This window comes from Uranotaenia lowii, chromosome 2, assembly GCF_029784155.1.
Source record: "Uranotaenia lowii strain MFRU-FL chromosome 2, ASM2978415v1, whole genome shotgun sequence".
NCBI classification, from domain to species: Eukaryota; Metazoa; Arthropoda; class Insecta; order Diptera; family Culicidae; genus Uranotaenia; species Uranotaenia lowii.
Window position 1 is genome coordinate 339,502,346 of NC_073692.1, and position 18,112 is coordinate 339,520,457.

The 18,112-nt window shown below is 39.9% G+C and overlaps 1 protein-coding gene across 1 annotated transcript; it reads right to left on the reverse strand.

Annotated features, from left to right (window-relative positions):
* Nucleotides 1–381: 381 nt before the first annotated feature.
* LOC129744892 (dynein axonemal heavy chain 12) lies at nucleotides 382–15,155 on the reverse strand. Its single transcript, XM_055737647.1, has 10 exons — nucleotides 14,920–15,155; nucleotides 14,657–14,853; nucleotides 11,090–12,517; nucleotides 10,627–11,036; nucleotides 10,381–10,561; nucleotides 7,115–10,321; nucleotides 6,819–7,052; nucleotides 914–6,756; nucleotides 712–850; nucleotides 382–646 (listed from the first exon to the last, which is right to left on the reverse strand). Exons 2-10 carry the CDS (start codon nucleotides 14,807–14,809, stop codon nucleotides 452–454), a joined length of 11,790 nt encoding a protein of 3,929 aa, XP_055593622.1. The 5' UTR covers nucleotides 14,810–14,853; nucleotides 14,920–15,155; the 3' UTR covers nucleotides 382–451.
* Between the last annotated feature and the right edge of the window lie 2,957 nt (nucleotides 15,156–18,112).

Genomic DNA, 18,112 nt, shown 5'->3' on the forward strand with positions numbered 1-18,112 from the left:
ATGAATTCCAACAAATATAGGGTGTCCTATTAATTATACAACCCGATCCCGATCCCCTATCCGATTTTGATACAACCGCTGATTTCTGCTGGGAGTTTTTGTATATTTATTTATTACTAGCTGATCCGGTGTGCTTTGCTACGCCTTCTAAAACACACCAGCTTACAACATTCCTGAGAAATAAGCTTTAGCTACACTACACATTAAATGGCACCCTTGCCTGTGAATAGTAGAAAGGTTCTTCCGGTTGTAAGAAAAATAGCATTTTAACCAATTCCAAAAGCTGTCTGTCTTTGTTATATTTTAATGAATAAAGAATGATAAGACAAACATCAGCAAATGTTTCTAAGAAAGTGCTTTATTTGCATACAAAATCCTTAGCATACCATTTCCTACAAATGTGTTTAGTGTTTGTAAAATGTTATAAAAATACACGCAGTCTATATAATTTTCACTCCGACGTCTGACAAAGTAAAGCCACACTCCTTTTTATCCAGTGGGAGCTTGGAACTCGAGTGCCCAGTAAAATGGGAATAACGTAGTTGGAGGAATGTCCAGTTGTCGCAAGCACTCCCTTGCGTTCCGCCGTTTTGTAAACGGGGCATTTGTATCTGGTACCTTCGTCCAGATTGACCATCTTGAGTGGCTGAAAATAGAAATTTTCTTTATACGTCATCGCGTTGATAGATGGTGGTAAACACTTGAACTCACCATTAAATGGATTATAGGCATGGTATCGAGTAAAGTCTTAGGTAGCTGCTCTTCGAGGTAACTACCCTTGAGATTCCATTTCGCGCCCTCCAGGAATAACCCGTGTATATAAACTCCATCTTCTGGTACCGAAGAAGTACTATAATAATTGGGAAGAAAAGTTGAAAGAATTTGAACATGTTTTCAATTTACCATTGTTTACCTTGTAGTTGTTAGGACATTGTAGTCAAAAGTCAGTATATCGATGGGAATTTTATACTTTCTAGCAAAGTTCTGCATAGCACCTGTTAGAAAAGCTTGAGTAAAGTAAAATCCTGATATCCAATATATGTTAGGTTTTCCCAGCTGGTACCAAGATTCTAGAAACGCGAGTCTTTCCAGAAAATCATTTATGTAAGATCCAATTGGTTTCAGGCTTGGATAGGATTTTTTCAACCAACTTTCCGGAATCTTTTTCTGGTGAATAGTATTTAAAACCGTCTCCAACTCCGGTGTAAGAACAATCAATCCTGCAATACCCTTTTTAAGGTTTGCGCAGCTACTTCTTATGCACTGTAGCAGATTATTAAAACGTTCCATTTCCTGCACCAGTACTGTATTCATGGACTCATTGTAGTCCACTGGGTATTTCATCTTAGCCGTTTCAACGTCATAATCCGGAGGGAGTCTGCTATTGATCATATCAATTACAGCCACGATATTTTTATCCTTATCTGTATCTGTGGATGTTGAAGATCCTCCTTGGGTGATAAGCATCGATTCTAGTAGAATCTTTGAAGCATTCAGATCTCTTGTAATTCCGGCGTTAGGATGTAATCCGTAGACAACAGGACTTGGATAATTGGGTACGTTATTGGCTATGAATGATACATATTCTCGATGTTCGTTCCTCATTGGAATTCCGTATCCATCACCTTGATTTGAAAACTTGTAATTCGGGTCGTTTACAACCCGGTCATTAACGTAATCTGCCAATATGGTGACAATTGCCCTTCGATCCCAGGCATCCGTTACTCTTCCACCATAATTACACTCACCAGTGAGATAGGATATTGCCATGTAGGGTATATCCTCATACTGATTCAAAAACAGTTGAAGTTGTAGGACTGAAATCTGAAAGTCGGATTCATTGAATCCATAAGAAATGTTCCAACCCAATGGACCAAACTTTTTTCGCTCTTGAACAACTGCGTGAAAAAAGCAAATACCATACAACAACTTTGAAAATGCTCGATCTTTCCCTGGACAACCCGTATAGAAGGCATCGTCACTCATCGGTTCCGAATTGTAAGAACGTAGAAGATTTTGCTGCAATCCTGTAGGTGGTTCGTTGGTCATTTTGATTCCGTTCTGAAGAATGCTCGTTGGAAATTTATCTGAAGGATAACTCGTAAGCCAAAGTCGAAATGATGACGTTGTATTATATAGATCCATATTTTCCCATAGATATTCCATTGTAGGCATCCAGGATGCAGCAAGATGGCAATTTTGAAGGCACACCCAGGTACCTTCGTCTTGCGCCTTTTCGATCAGCTTCTGAGCTATGGGTCCTTGGCCTTGACCCAAGGAAATAGACTGGAATGTTTCATCAAATCCCATTTTTTCGGCAAACAAGAGCAGTGAGTTCATTGGATCTGCTCCAGGAGATAGTATGAAAATTAGTGGCGTAAGGCAATTCGAATCTTCGTAAGACTTTGAGATATCAAAAGGCGGTGGAAGGACGTATGCTGCTCCCATCTCATTGGCTACGAACTCCGTTATGCCCAGTACTATTTTATCCGGTCTGAACGCATTAAGAATTATAAGTTTTTCGAAGCGGTTTGTTTTCTCTTCCCAAGGACTCGGCAGTTTCTCGAGGTGAGTGTCATCGACATCGTAATAACGTTTCCAAAGATCACGACTTTTGACAAAACTGTTAACAAATCCTTTCAGCATAGGAATTTGCTCCAATCTGCAAATATCTTCCCAAAGTTTTTCAGTAATCCAGGTGGGAGCTGGGTTCGGTTCTGTTTGTGCACATTTTTCGCCCCCCGATAGTAAAAATTGAAACTCTTTCAAATCTATCTGATCGCAATTTATCATGATCTTCGTGGTTAAAATAAAAGAAAACAGAAGTTTATCGCACTCGAAGAGCGATCGACAAACATTGTTGTATAAATTTAGTGTGCAAGCATCCATCAAAAATTTCAATCGACGGGCTAGGTCTTTGGTCCTGTTGGCATTTTCAATCGAATAGATGTAAAGATTCACGAACCAACCTAGTGAGAACTGATACATTGGGTCTATATTGGGCAATTCAGTTATACAGTAGTACAATCCGGATGCATGGGCCGCTACTGGGCGATAACTTTGTCGAAAATCTTCCAATTGAGCCTCCAGTTCTTTCGAATCTTCTTGTTTCTTTACAATATCAATTGAGATTGTTTTCGAGTCATCCAAGATCCGTATTGCTGATTCATCTTCCAGAATGTCTCCTTTGCTCTCTGACAGTGTTTTCAAAATTTTATCTTCAACTTCCTTCAACATTGAAACATTTTTTGCATTTTGAACGATCAAATTCTGTCGTAGTTCCTGTAAATCTGGACGTTCTTTAGCTATCACTATTCCCAACAGTTGATCTTCCAAACCTTGACTAGTGAGAGCAAAATTGATGATTGTTACTTTGTTGAACACTTCCGGCAAATAATGAGGGTTTCTCAATCCTGACGTTAGATAAAGTCGAAACTTTGGGGACATCGCAATGACATTATCGCCCAAGCTCAAATACTCTACACCACCCTGCATAAACGTGTTTCTATTTAAAATGGGGTCCAGTGGAGCTTCCAGATCTTCCAAAACACTTTCAATCAGAGCCGGATAACCATGTTCAATGCAGGATTCCAACCGTTTCATGTAATCGGATTGCGAAAATTTTAAAATGTGCAAATGATTATTCCGCTCCATATTCCTAATCCATTTGTTAGCTTGGAATTGAGGATCGATGAATAAACTGAAACGACTTGAGCAGTCCATAATTATAGAGTTTTCAATCGAGAACAAATCTGTTGGTAGACCAAATATGTTCCAGTTTTGGATTTTTATTTTGGATCCCAAAATATCCACTAAGTTATAAGTCGGAGAGCATGGAATTTTCTTACTGATTACAAATTTATGGAAGTTTTCGATGCATTTACTGCGGAAGGTAGCATTCATTGGGGATAGATAGGCGATAACTCCGCTAGAAACCAGAATATCTCCCGCCAAGCTGTCATAAAGTTTTTGCAAATTTTCCGCTGACGCTGTCCATCGACTTTTCTCTCCTCCTAGTCCTCCGATCAAAGTTTCAGCCCGCATAAGTTTGTCTTTGCAAAGTTGAACTTCATCTTCTACCTCTTGTTTCCTCTGATTTGCTTCGTCCAGATCATCATTCAGCTCTGCTACTCTGCGTTCAAGATCAGCTGCCAACTGGCGTTTTTCTGTGAGTAATGCCATCGTTTCAGAATATTCCTTCTCGGCGGAACGTAGCTTTTCTTTTTTAGGAGCTACAATCTTTGCCACTGCATCGTACAGATCCATTGCTATAATCCATTTACAAAGACCTTCGGCAGCACTCGAAGCCTTGGCTACAATGTGGGGCTGGAAGTCCTTGTGTGGAATGTAATCTTTTCTTATTTTTTTCATTATTTCGGGATTGATTGTATCCTTATCAAAATCTTTCAGCGTCTGCAAAAATGCCATATCACCTAGCAATCGTTTGCTGGGACCCCAGAAATCTTGAGTTTTCTTGCCAGTACTCTGGTCGGTAACTTTATCAGGTGCTACACCTTTCATTACACATACAGCTGCCATTACCAACTTGATAATTTCCGGTGGATTTTTCATTGACTTTACCAGAGTTATGTCATTGGGTTTTAGGGTGTTCAAAGCTTGAATAGCTTCTTCCAAAATAGGGATCGCTCCAGCCAAATCTTTCTCGCAATCGGCCTTTAAAACTTGAGCTTCTGCAGCCTGTATATTTGCGACAACCTCATCTTTTTTCACTTGCTCGGTTGCTGCTGCAGCTTCCAAAGATTCCTTCTCAATCTGTTCTGTCATTTTGCGGGATTGTTCGGCCATGATTATCAAAGTCGGTTGAAGAGCATTTAACTCCTTCTGCATTATTGATACGGCCGATGCAGCAGCATCCAGCTTCTCCAAACCAGCTATGTATCGCATCTTGTTCTGCATTATTTCTGTTTGATGCTTGTTTGTCAGATCGCGGAAACATTTTATGAGTTCAAGATAGGAGGCAGATGTTATGTAAGTGACACGTCCCGTATCAGCAGTAAACTCAGCGGACATGTTCCTTGCTACTACGTGAAAGTGTTTGCAGGTTACAACGATTGACTGCTTAATTGACAACTCAACATCCAGCTCTTTCATGTACATCTCTGCAACCTTTTCAAGTGCATCTTCAGGCCAAGCATCGAACCAATTGATCGTACAGCAATTCACTAGCGATGGATACAGGCGAATTCTTGTTCTCAGGGCGGAACCGATGGGACTGAAACAAATGACTATGTGCAACTTTTGTTTGCATCGATTGACAAAAAATTGAAACACTTCCAATGGGCCGATATCCAGATTGCGGTTTCCACCTTGAGCTGCCAAACGAACCATTTCTAGAATTTCTTGTTTTTCGTCGATCGGATAAATATTGGGTACTTCGCCAATGTTTAACAAACAATCAATATCCTGAAGGAACGCTTCCTCTTTCAACTGGGCTTCTGTGAGCAGAAAAACGGTATCACGTCCCATGCCACCAGCTTCGCGCAAAACCTTCTTCAGATCTTCTCTCCACTCGTTGATGCCGTAATATTTGGTTATTTCAGGTTGGAAAATCATTTGGCCACAAATTTGCGCTGCCAATTTAGTCAAAGATTGCCGTCCGGAACCACCCATTCCCACTAGCATGCAGCTTCCGCCGGGCATACACATGATGCGACAAATCTTGTTCAAGTGTTGCAATGCGTATTGGAACAATACAATATCCATTTTAGTTTTATGCGTTGAATTGTATTCTATGAGGTCTTTAGTAGCCTGATCTTTAAGTTGTTCTATGCTTTGCGTTTCCTCATATTTCCGATCTTCCGGTTCCGAATCAATGTCAAAGTAACTGCCAAACAAGAGATTATTCAAGTTTCCTAATTTCACGGCTCCAGTTATCTCGTCGAAGAAATCTGGAAAAAGTTGGTCGGGTTTCTCTTTGAAGAACATTTTAAGATTGGAGCATATTTTGTCGAACACGAATCTTCTATCTGCTTCATCTATGAGTCGATCGTAGAAAATGCGCATTGTTTCATGAGTCCATATGCGAGGAAAAACTTTTTTACTTTCTACTGATTCTCGTTTAAGCATGGAACATCCGTTGATTATACGCGAAACATCGCGAAGATTGAAAATGTAATGTGACTTTGCAGGTGTTGGAAGTAGCTTCGTACAAGCGAATTGATAAATGTCTAGTGTCGCGTGCACCATCATGTTGACCATGTTTGTTACATCCGTGCCGTGTCCACCTTTACGGTATCCGTCCATAAGAACGTTGGTGAAAATTTTGAACATTGTCTCTTCATTGAAGTTACTGATGGCAAATATGTTAAAATGACACAAAAATCGCTCATAGACATTCTGCCGACTTCCGCCTGGTAACCCGCATGCGGTCATGATCAAAATGTTTTTCAGATACAACTTAGAAGCATCTTTCAAGTCGTACCAATGAGAGTAATCGAAATACTGTCTAACAAGTTCAATTGGTGGTTGCGCTCCGTATACTTCTTTGGCCGGCATATTCATATCGTCTATGAAGAGCACACAGGTTAGTTTATCGGGTGGTCTAAAGAATCCTCTTCTTTTTTTAATCAGCTTAGAAATAATCAAATCCTGCGTTTGGTTCGCCGTGATTTGGGATGTAAATGTTATCAACGAAGGTTGGAATTGGGTTGTATCCATTTTACTTAGCAAGTAGTTTTGGAAATAATACGTCTTGCCTGTTCCGGTCGGCCCAACTAGAAGCAGTGGTTTTTTGAACTGGAAAAAATTAACGATTGCCAATAAGCTTTACAATTAAGTTAAATGATATTTTATACAACCTTGATATGCATGTCAATAAGATGCATGTATCGCACAGATTCAAGTGTAGGAACTAGCAGTGTTATCCCTGTTTCGTTTTTCATTTGTCTAACCATGTCTGGATAAAATCTCCAATTTCCTTTCTGTTTGAAGTGATAAATGTAATCGATAAGCATTCCTTCACCTGGCATTGAAATATCGATTTTTCCAATCGCTTCTGGAACTGGATGTTTCTCATCTGTACCCTTCCAAAACTAAAAAAAAAATAATTGAAATAATTTATCAATTTTAGGAATTATGTTGTGTCTAATCATACCTCTCGATAGAACTCATCAAACTTAATTTTTGATTCCATATCCAGAATACCTCCAATCCCCCACACAACAGAATACATCAGAGCCGCCTGGAACCATGTGAACAGAAACTTGGCATATTCATCAGGACTCTCATCTACTGCCTCGTCTATGACCATTTGGAATATGTTTAGCGTGCACATCAGAAGACAAATATCTCCCGGGTACAGATACTGTCTACATTGTCTCCTAACAAATGTTAAACAATCAGGGATAACCCATCGGAAAATGTCCATCAGAAAATCTTCCCACTCGTTCGTCCAAAGTTCGCTGCACTTCGCAATCCAAGATTTGGTGAAAGCCTCCCATCCAATAACTGTTGGTTCCATAAATATCATTCCACATCTCGAAACTGTAGCTGGCGATGCTTGTTCTAGATCCATTACCTCAAAAATCATAGACATTTCTCCGCTCATTGTTATAACCTCGCCAGAAGTTAGACAAAGTTTCTTGTTGTCGTCTAGGACAGTGTTCATATTCTCAATCCAGACCGCATCAACGGGTCCATCGAACACCAACCATTTACGATCGGGCGAAGTGTCCATCGCAAACTTTCGGAAAATGGTGGATGCTATGCCGTCTGTCCACTCGTACGAAATCGGATCAAAAGCTCCGTAAAGTTGACCCATGGTGATAGCTTTCGGGTTCACCACTTCATACTGGACCCGCTGGAAGTACGGGTTATCCGATTTGCCCACCAAATTCGACAAACATTTGGCTAGCACTTGTAATGTTTTGGATTTTCCTGAATACGGTAGACCGACTAGCATGAAACCATGCCGCACAATGATCATTTCATAGGTTTGAATTACTTTGGTCAGGAAAGTTTCACGCGGTTGAAGTCCCATTTCACTACAAACGGCTTGGAACGCTGCTGTCAACAAGCTATAATCTGCTTTCGGTAACTCTACTCCAGGAAACAGATCTGAGATGATACCTTCGAAAAGTGGAACATCTTTCCGCAAAAACTTTGGCAGATTAACGTCCAGGAGGGATCTGAGTAGCAGAATTTCTTCATTTTCATCTGGAAATGCCTTTTTCAAATTTCCACAAGCTGATAGCACTGTTTTAACAGCACGCATTCCATAATCGTAATGATTTTGAGAAGACAGCTGTTCCGAACATAATCGATAAGTTGTAACGATCTTGACTGCCAAGGAACGGGCATCGGTGAATCCAAATGAGTACAGCGATATTTCTCCTATCATTGCATAGTCTGGAACCATCATTGCAACCGTACGGAATAAAACTTTCAAATTATCTGGCAACTCCGAACGACCTGCATAACCGGGATTCATTGTGATGCAAACGTAACAAGCAGGATTCAACAATAGCTCTGTTCCTTCGAAAACAAATTTCTGTGCTCCAGCTCGCACAGCTACTATTATGCACAGAATCTGCTGAGCTACTACAGATAAGACTTCCAGTTCAATACGGTTAAACTCGTCAAAACAAGCCCAAGCTCCCGACGAAGCAAGACCCTTGAAGAACTTTCCCATTGCTTTGTAGTCAAGGCCATCTGAACAATTGAAAACCTTACATTGTACAGCCAGAGCCTTTGCTAAATCTTTCGTAGTTTCTGTTTTTCCTGTACCTGCTGGGCCTTCCGGAGCTCCATTCAAATGTAACTGATAAGCACCCATAAGTGTTCGGTAGCAACGATCTGTCAATGGAGTTATCACCAAGCGGTCCGAATTTCCAAGATATTCATTGGCAAAATCGACCGATGCGTTGATGATCTTAACCAATACTTTTCCATTTTCCCAATAGTAACGAAGTTGTGCTAGCCAACGGAAATCATTAACGGTAGAAACTTGCTGCGCAATCAAGTCAGCCACAACGTCTTTAGCATGGACGTCTATTACAATCAAAGCCTTGATTGTGATTCTGTCTAGATTGCTAATGGTCGGTGATCTGATCAGTTCAACAACATTCATCAACTCTTTCTGGACCTGGGTAAAAAATTTCTGAATAGCTTCAGGTTTTTTACCAAGGCTTGCATGTATACTTGATGCCCAGTATATCTGTGATACACACAGAACTACCATTCCTGGCCAGTCGAGAACCCAAAGATGCCGGGGTTTCGTAGGGTACGACTCATAGCTTAGTTTCAACTCAGACTTTACTGCATTCAACATTTCCTCTTCGACTCTCAACAACCATTTTTCTACACTACCGCGCGCTTCTGATGTTGATATCTTTTGCACCAGTTGTACTTGCTCTTTTTCAATACTAAACATCGACAAAATGTCCAAAGCGCCATCAAACTCCAAACGGTTGATACCTTCAAAACACTTGTTCAAATGAGGCTGCACTTTGAGTGGGTTCTTGGTTTCTGAAAGAATTTCCAGCATTTCGTCGTTTGATAGGAAAAAGAATCTTGGAAAGTATAATCGCTTTTTCTCCAAGTATGCATTCACGCCATTTGTTATTTCGTCCAAAAGAACGTTGGATTCTTCCAATGCCTCGTATACACCTTTTGCTGCAGCTACGTTCAACACACTTTTGTTAGCTTCGACAATTTTCATGTACATGCGATACGTTTTATCGACTTGTTGGAACATGCGGCCTTCGTTTGGCATTTGCGCAACGATATCCGGCGATGAAAATATCGGAAGTAAGTAAAGCCATGTGCTCTGAACCTTGCCCCACTCCTCAAGCGTCTTGTTTATTCTAGTTAACGTTTTATACCACTCCTTGACTTCTTTTTCGCAAGGTTTTACGAAAGCCGATCCTCGCATCGAGAGTGTTTTTATAATATGGTCGTCTAGCACGGCCTGAATATCGTCCAGTCCCGATAATATATTGAGGTTAGTATCCTTGAAAGGATTCAGTTTGAAATCAATAGTTTCCCATTCCTTTATCATTGATGCCAAGTTTCGTTGCAGTTGAAGTTCTTTGTTTGCTCCGATGCTAATAATTTCGAACTTGTCCAAATCGTCATCCAGCTTGAAGTTAAAGATCTTTCTCAGTGTAGTTCCAGCATCGGGTGTAAGGTCGAAACCAGCTATCTCAGACATTTCATCCCAGTGGCGCTCCTTCAAGGCTGGGTTGCACATAATGTTCACTATGAATACTCCCAGATGAAAATCTTTGATCGATTGAATCATCCGTGCACAAAGTTTGAGGGGACACGGATGCTTCTCTGGGTCGGGGTCTTCAGTTTGACCCTAAAACAATATTTTTTATGTCTATTTTTGAGAATTATCAAAATTTGTTAGTAATTTACCTTAAACTTGCACAGAGTATTTTCCAGCATGTCCGCCTTTATACGATTACGATAGTATTTTTGGGTTTTCTGAAAATCTTTTAGGAACTCTTCCGTTTTCGATTCTACGAAGTGTGGTTCCAAGTACTCAAAAGGTCCATCCATCCAAACGTTGTAAAAACGTAACCAACGCATACATAATCTAGCAACAGATGATTGTATTAGGTTGAAAGTTTGATAATACTCTTCTTACGCTGCCCAACTCACCTGACAAGTTTGTAGAATGGAACCACGAATGTTTTGATCGCACTCAGTACCGGATATTGAGATTTGGGAAATTTGAACAAAACTTCCTCTTTATTAATCCATTTCACATAGTCTTCAAATACGAAAATCTGATCGATATAACTTTGAAGCAACATGACGTAGTTTCGAAGTTTATCCGAATCAGTCATATCGTTGATAACAGCGATATTCGGAATCATTTCATCCATTTTTTCGTTCAACTGTCTGGTTACGTCCTGCAGTTTTTCCTCGAATTGGAACTTGTAAGCTTCAAAGTTGCTAGAGTTCACATCGAACGCTGCATCGATACGGAACCACCAGTTGATGCTTTCCAGCTGGACGGTCATGTGATCCGGGGGCAGCTCTATCATCTCCAGAAGATTTGCTCCAACCTTAAAAAAAGTTTTTTATGACTAAATGATGAGAGTTATTCGCAAATACCTACCATTATAGAGGCCTGAATACGTTCCCTGAGCATTTCTACAACTACCGTCTTTGCATGGGTAATATACTCTCCATTGGCCATCAACTGCTCCGTGGAGATAGGAATCTCTAGGGCGCGATCCTTGATCTCCTCAAACTCTTTGCAGATTCTGAAGTTTTCGCGCCTATGCTCTACAGCAATTTCCGATGCCACCCGTTCGATGTACTCTCGTACGATACGCCTCAAACTGCCGATGGCATCAGACTGATTTACGATGGCCATGTGGAAGAACTCCTTCATTACCATGTTCTTGATTTTTTCACTGTATACTTGAAACTCGTCAATCTTTTCCTGATATTCGTCAAAGGTTCTAGGTTCGCTGAGAAATTCGTCCAGCGATTCGCGGGTCTCCGTACTAATAAGACCTTCAAACTGGGCTTGAAAATCACTCAGATAACTTGCCAGTGGTTCGAAAGCAGTTTTCAATGCTGATTGGAAGACTTCGTGTGCTTCATTTTTTGTTATTTCATTCATCTCGATCTTCATGAACTTGCTTTTGGCTACGAATGAGTTCGAATCTATAATGTTTTCAAGTGGTTCTATGTGAGCTCCTACAGCCGCTACATCTTCGATAATGTTTTGATACATATTGAAGATGTCTGTTAAGCTAGGAAACAAATCAATTCCCTCGTCGCATATGGCGATTATTTTCATCTGCGTGATTCGATGTATATCCAGAACGACTTCTCTCAAATATTCAATGGTGCGCATTTTAAGCTCGGTCAGCTGTCGATTTATCAAAGCAGAAGCGCAGTTGATGACTTTTTGCCACATAGATTTGGGGAGGGTTCTCCGGTCATAATGCTTTTTGAGAATTTTTCCTATTCTGGGATACCATTCGTGAGCTATGAAGTTGTTGCATATCTGAAGTTCTTTCTTGATCATATCTCGCAGCTCGTTCAAAGTGAGTTCTTCTTTTGATCTGTAACTTGCAAAGTCACACAACACTTGCGGAAACTCAGAAAAGGCATAGTGAATGATGCATCTGATAAAGGGATATGGTATGAGAAGATTTTTCTGGATAGTGGCTCGATTTCTGAGAAAGGTTTTATAATTATCCGTGCGACCTAGCAGTTTGAACTCAAACTTATCCCTAGGAGGGACGTAGTCGTCCGGACCAGGTTTGAATATCTTCTGGCAACTAAACGCCTTCATGACCTTATCGAAATCTTCGTGGACATCTTTCATGTATGCAGCCAGTACAGTCGGGTACTGTTGCCGCAATCGTTTCGGGACATAGGACAGGATCTTTTCCTCCGTTTTGTGCAACATTTTGGGAACCGGTGCTCGTTTGGCATGCTCCCGCAGCTGATTTGCATAGAACGATTCCGGCTTGGGTATAACATCGTCCAAGTCCTCCGTTTTGCGGCGGCATAGTTTAACTTTTTCCTGCAAGAATTTTATTTTTAGTTAATATTTTGATTGGAAAAGCATTTTCACTTATATCTTTGTTTGCACGCACTGTTAGTAGAGGTCCTAGAAAAATAGGACACGTGAACAGCAATAAGTAAAAATATATTAGTAACCAATTTATTCTATTTGTTGCAACACGATAAAGTGTTATGAAATGAGCTCAATTTTAAAAAGTACCTCCGTATACATAAACGAGTTGAGTAATTCAACAAAATGAGTGCGTTCTCGATCATTATTTAGACATCTATGGAAACAATCTTATTTTTCATTATTATCATAAAGACTTTGAGAATTGTTACTGCTTCGTCTCTTTGTGACTATCAGTTGCTAATGTTTTCTGGAAACTGAATTTCTGTACTTTTATTTAGTGTGTAAAGTCTGTTTCACATAGAATCTGGTCGCATCTTTTCATTTACTGCAGGGCCCCTAGTTATCACATCGCGAATCTATTGACAGTGTTTTGATCCGGATGGTTTGTTTACTTAGTAGTGAAAATTTCATCAAGATTGAAGCAGTCAGTCAAAAGTTATCGACGATGGAACGCGAAATGCGAGAGAAAATTCTGCACACTCACTTAAAGAAACCGACGTGGTCAGGGGTAAAGATCGCAAAATTCCTGGAATATCCAAAATCGACTGTAAATTCGGTGCTGCAACGTTACCGGGAGTCGTTGTGGGAAGAAGACTAAGATTTTCATCACTGGGGACACAATGAATGGAAATGTTTACAAAGAAGAATGTCTCCAGAAGAGGGTTTTGCCATTCATTTGGTCCCACAAAGGTCCGGTGAAGTTCTGGCCGGAACTGGCAAGCTGCCACTACAGCCGGGATGTCGTTAAGTGGTATACGGAGAACAGATCGATTTTGTTGAAAAAAGTATCAATCCTCCAAACTGTCCGGATTTTCGTCCCATCGAGAAATAATAGGCAATAGTTAAGGGCAAACTGAAGAAATGTGGCAGAACCATGAAAAAACCCGCTCAAATGGAAAAGTGGTGGAAAAAGATGGCGAATGAGGTTACCAGCAGTACTGTGCAGAAAATGATGGGTGATATCACAAAAAAAGTTCGAAAATTCATCCGAAAAGCTGACGAATGGTTTTTACGTTTTTTTTTCCTTAAAGTGCAATAAAAACCCTACAAAATGACATTTTTACTTTTGTTGTACGTTATTTCTTTGCGGAGAAATGATCTATTTAAGCCGACCAGATTCTATGTGAAACAGACTATAGGTACGTCTCGGCGACCAAACGGTTAGCATCGTGAGCGGGTAATCACAAGTCTACTGTAGGTGTGGGTTCGATTCCCATCTTAGTATTGTGTGTTAATCTTGAGTTATCTACGATTATTCAGTCTGCAAAGCCTTAAATTGGAAAAGACGGCATATATCTTTTAAAAAAGACAAATGAACTGGTGAACGAAGGTGAAAGATCGAACCTTTTAACAGCTCATTGGCATTTTTTTCCTAAATTTTGGCAAAATACACAACAGCTTGAATTTTTAAAATGTTAATTGAAAATTTTTCATCTGCTGCTTAATAATAGCCATGTGTTAAATATTTTAGCATAAGTTTTCAATAGATCTCATAGTAGGTTTAAAATCTATATTCTGTTCTTGAAATATGAAAACTGGAAATTATTTTTGAATCTTAGATGCGAAACTGAAATGTAACGTAATTTCGTGTTAGGAATCTGAATCCGAAGTGAGATGCTGACCGACCTATGTATTATTGAATTCGAGTATCACTTCGTGCGACATGTTTGAACAATAAAGGTATGGTCAATTGGAAAAACTTTGCAAACAGTCAAAACGTTCGCAATGCGGTAACGATTTTTCAAAATTCTTTCATTCAAGCAAGTAGACAATAAATTGATGGGTTAACGTACTGCTAGCAACGGAATGAAAACCAGACATACCTCAAGTCTCAAGTAGAACAAAACCATTTTTGAAGGTTATGAACCAGCGTTTGCTGAAGACTGACGTTTACTGTTATTTAGCAGGTTATTGATTTACCAATACAATTGGTGAAAGGGTTATTGAACTTTAGCAATGAGTTTTAGTTTTTTCTACATAAACTTAAATACAAATACCTATAGTTATGATAAAACCTTAACTTACTTGAGCTGCCTTCCGTTGGATAAAAGTGTAGTGCCGACGTTCCTTCACTTCCGACAGAAACAGATTCAGCAACGGATTCTGCATATACGGTTCATTATCGTAGCGGTCCAATTTATCACAGGGTTTGTGAAGTTTGGCTAACCTTCGACTCATTATTTTTCAATCCGTAACGGAACGTATTGCTTCATTGGTTTCCACTGAAATAACGTTTACTAAAGTGAAAATTCCATCTAAAAATAATTTCACTAAAAATCCAACCTTACCGTTGAACTTAACGAAAATTTTCCGATTTGTTTAGCAGCGCAAAACAGCGTCTCGCAACCTGGCCAATCGTCGCCCTTGGTTTCTGGATTACTATCGGGCTAGCGGTAACGCACCTGTTGCAGCTGCGCCGGAAACAACAGGTGGCTGCTAATGTGAGCTTGACCTTGCTATCAGTTTATTTTTTTACATGTTCAATTCCGACGACAATAACAAACAACGCGGTGTCTGGCTCGGTGCCTGTGACGTTTTTTTTGACTCCTTTTCTGTAAACTTGAGAATGTTCCGGCGCCAACTTTGTTTTGACAACGGGCAGCATGCTTTGTCGAATGTGCTTTATTCAAGCGATTTAAGCATATAGGTACTTGATAGAAATGTATAAAATAAGTTGTTCGAAAATTGGCCATTTTTGGTAAACATTTTGCCGTCATGAATGAATACTTCATTAATTTTAACTTCATTTGTCAGTCAGAATAACTATTAGGTGATGATCAGCACATTTATGGTCTCTATTCGAAAGTGCCTTCAAATTTGAGACACGGTAAAATAAATTTTTAAACCTACTTGGTTTAAAATCCCTGAGAAAAAAGGAAAAAAAAAAAAAGTAAAATAAATTCAAGCATACATTTAGGAACACCTGCTTCCAATAGTTGTTTATTGGATACAGATTACACTTCTGTTGCATGTTAAAGGGACACGGCCACATTTTGAGAAAACTTGGAATTTGTAACAAAAATAACCTCAAAAACCTTTAGTATAAATATACGGCTGATACTCTACATGGAGTGTTTGCATGCAGTCGAAAAAAGACCGATTTCATCCAAATTTGTTCCAATAGATATAGCAAAAAACTTAACAGTTATAGAGTACAGTACAGTATTCTCAATAACGTTATTGAGTCAGCTCGTAGTATTCAGTGATCTGAAAACGAAAAGTTTTCTTCATATGGTACTCTCTGGAGCCACTTTAACATTGAAAAAAAAAATAGTATAACAGGAATGCTTATAGATAGTTAATAATCTCGCGAATTCATTTTCAAAGTATTGATACATCAAATTTAAAATTACTTTGAAAGATGGTTTAAACAACTTTTATCACTCGAAGGTTTCAAGGGGTAGAATTTATTCTAAAAAACTATTCTATTGATGTCTACAGTTTCCCTTAGAGCCCATAGTACAATTCAGTATTTTTTGTTTGAAACGCCAACACAATCCTAGATCGTTTAGATGTATTCAAAACCAACCAATAGGAACTATATTTTCGAAATACCAACACTGAAAGGTAGGCACACGGTAAGTGTAGCGTCAGCGTATTTCCCCGGAGATAGCACAGATATACCCCCACCGATGGTTGTAGAATACATTAGAAAGTGCCGGGCTCAAAACCAGCAATTCCTCGTATGCTGCGACGCTAACGCACATCACACGCTGTGGGGAAGTACCGACATCAACGCTAGAGGTGAGTCCTTACTAGAGTTTCTTTCACAAAATAATATCGAAATTTGTAATGAGGGAAACAAACCAACGTTTATAACGAGAAATAGACAGGAAGTCCTCGACTTAACTCTATGCACACCACTACTTCTACACCCATAGAAGAGGTTGCAAAAATCCAATGCCTATTTAGCAAATCTCTGTGCCGATAATGCGCTGAAATGTGCACTGTGCCGAAGACGGTATGTTTGAAAAACCGTAACTGGCATAAGGACTCGGCTCCCAACCAAAATGATGAACACTACATTCAAGCGAAACAAGAAAAACATTTTATGGGATTTCCTTCCTATTGGATAATTCATCCCAGAAACAAGAAAACAAAAATTAAAACCACAGCTCTGTAGTGAGAATCGAACTCACATCACCAATTGTATCGTCTTGCCAGTCCGACATTCTAACCAATGTACTATTCGAGCTTCATGCAGGACGAGGTATATTTGTCATAGGCTTTCTGTTACCGATCAATCACAAAAAACGTACAACGGCGGCTTCCCGGCGTTTGGCCTCCTTTCAATGCATTCCTTTGTCTTAAGATGGAAACGGGAAAGGGAACGGGAGTGAAGGAAACGGGAAACCCATTTAATGAGAACTGTGCTTTGCTTACTGCCTGCTATTACATACACACGCTACATATACACAGCTGCTAAAGCCGGGCAGCTTGGCCGGTGTTGTTTGCCGGTAAATTGAAGGAATGTTTTTGTTGTTGCTTTTGCTACATACACACGCACAGCTTAGCCGTGTTTGCCGGTTGATTGAATTAGAAGGAAGTTTTTGTTGTTGCTTTTGCTACATTCACACGCACAGTGCTCGTTTCGCTGGCTGCCTGGTGTTGGCCGGTATTTATTTCCATCCTTCTTCGGCTTGTGATGCGATGGGGAGGGACGCGAAAACGTTTTTATTTTGTTTCATTCAGACATACGCAATTCGGTTGCGATGGGAGCTTAATGCCGGTGGGCGCAAATCGAATCAGTGCCGGTCGCGTTATCTTCTTGTACCAATGATGCTATGAAATTGACTACACGCCATTGGCACAGAGGCTGAATTTTGGGTGTAGATAAAATTAAAAACTGGGATATATCGGATGAAGAATCACTGTCTGATCACAGACATATCTCATTTGACATAGTGGGAGGGGTTATAATCAAGGACGTTTATAGAGATCCCAGGACCAACTGGAGTCTTTACAAACACACACTTGAAGCTCGCAATCCTTTGTTGGAAACGAAAATACGAACAACAAAACAGTTAGAGGAAGCTTCAATTAGTTTCACAAATAAAATCATATACGCTTTCGAGGCTAGCTGCCCACTCAAGGAACGTGTTTCAAACAGGAAAGTTCCTTGGTGGAACAGACAACTAGAAAAGTTGAGGAAAAAACAAGAAAATTTGCCAACAAAGCAAAAGCTAACTCAAACTGGGACGAGTATCGTAAATCCCTAACAGAGTACAATAAGAACATTCGAAAAGCTAAGAGGAGTAGTTGGAAGCACATGTGTGAAACCGTTCAAACTACACCCGAAGCTGCCAGACTCCAGAAAGTTCTATCAAAAGAACATTCAAATGGATTGGGTCAATTGAAGAAAAAGAATAGGGAGTTCACTACAAACCCAAATGAAACGCTTCAATTACTACTAAGTACGCATTTCCCGGAATCCATCGAAGGAATAGAGATTAATGACACACCGATTGAAAGACTCACTCG

What these genes read in the sequence shown, in the direction of transcription:
- LOC129744892 (XM_055737647.1), bottom strand. Translation starts at nt 14,809, where the DNA reads ATGAGTCGAAGGTTAGCCAAACTTCACAAACCCTGTGATAAATTGGAC. An exon ending in TCCAACGGAAGGCAGCTCAA is followed by an intron (nt 12,518 to 14,656) that starts GTAAGTTAAGGT and finishes AAATTCTTGCAG; the next exon opens with GAAAAAGTTAAACTATGCCG. An exon ending in GTATTCAGGCCTCTATAATG is followed by an intron (nt 11,037 to 11,089) that starts GTAGGTATTTGC and finishes ACTTTTTTTAAG; the next exon opens with GTTGGAGCAAATCTTCTGGA.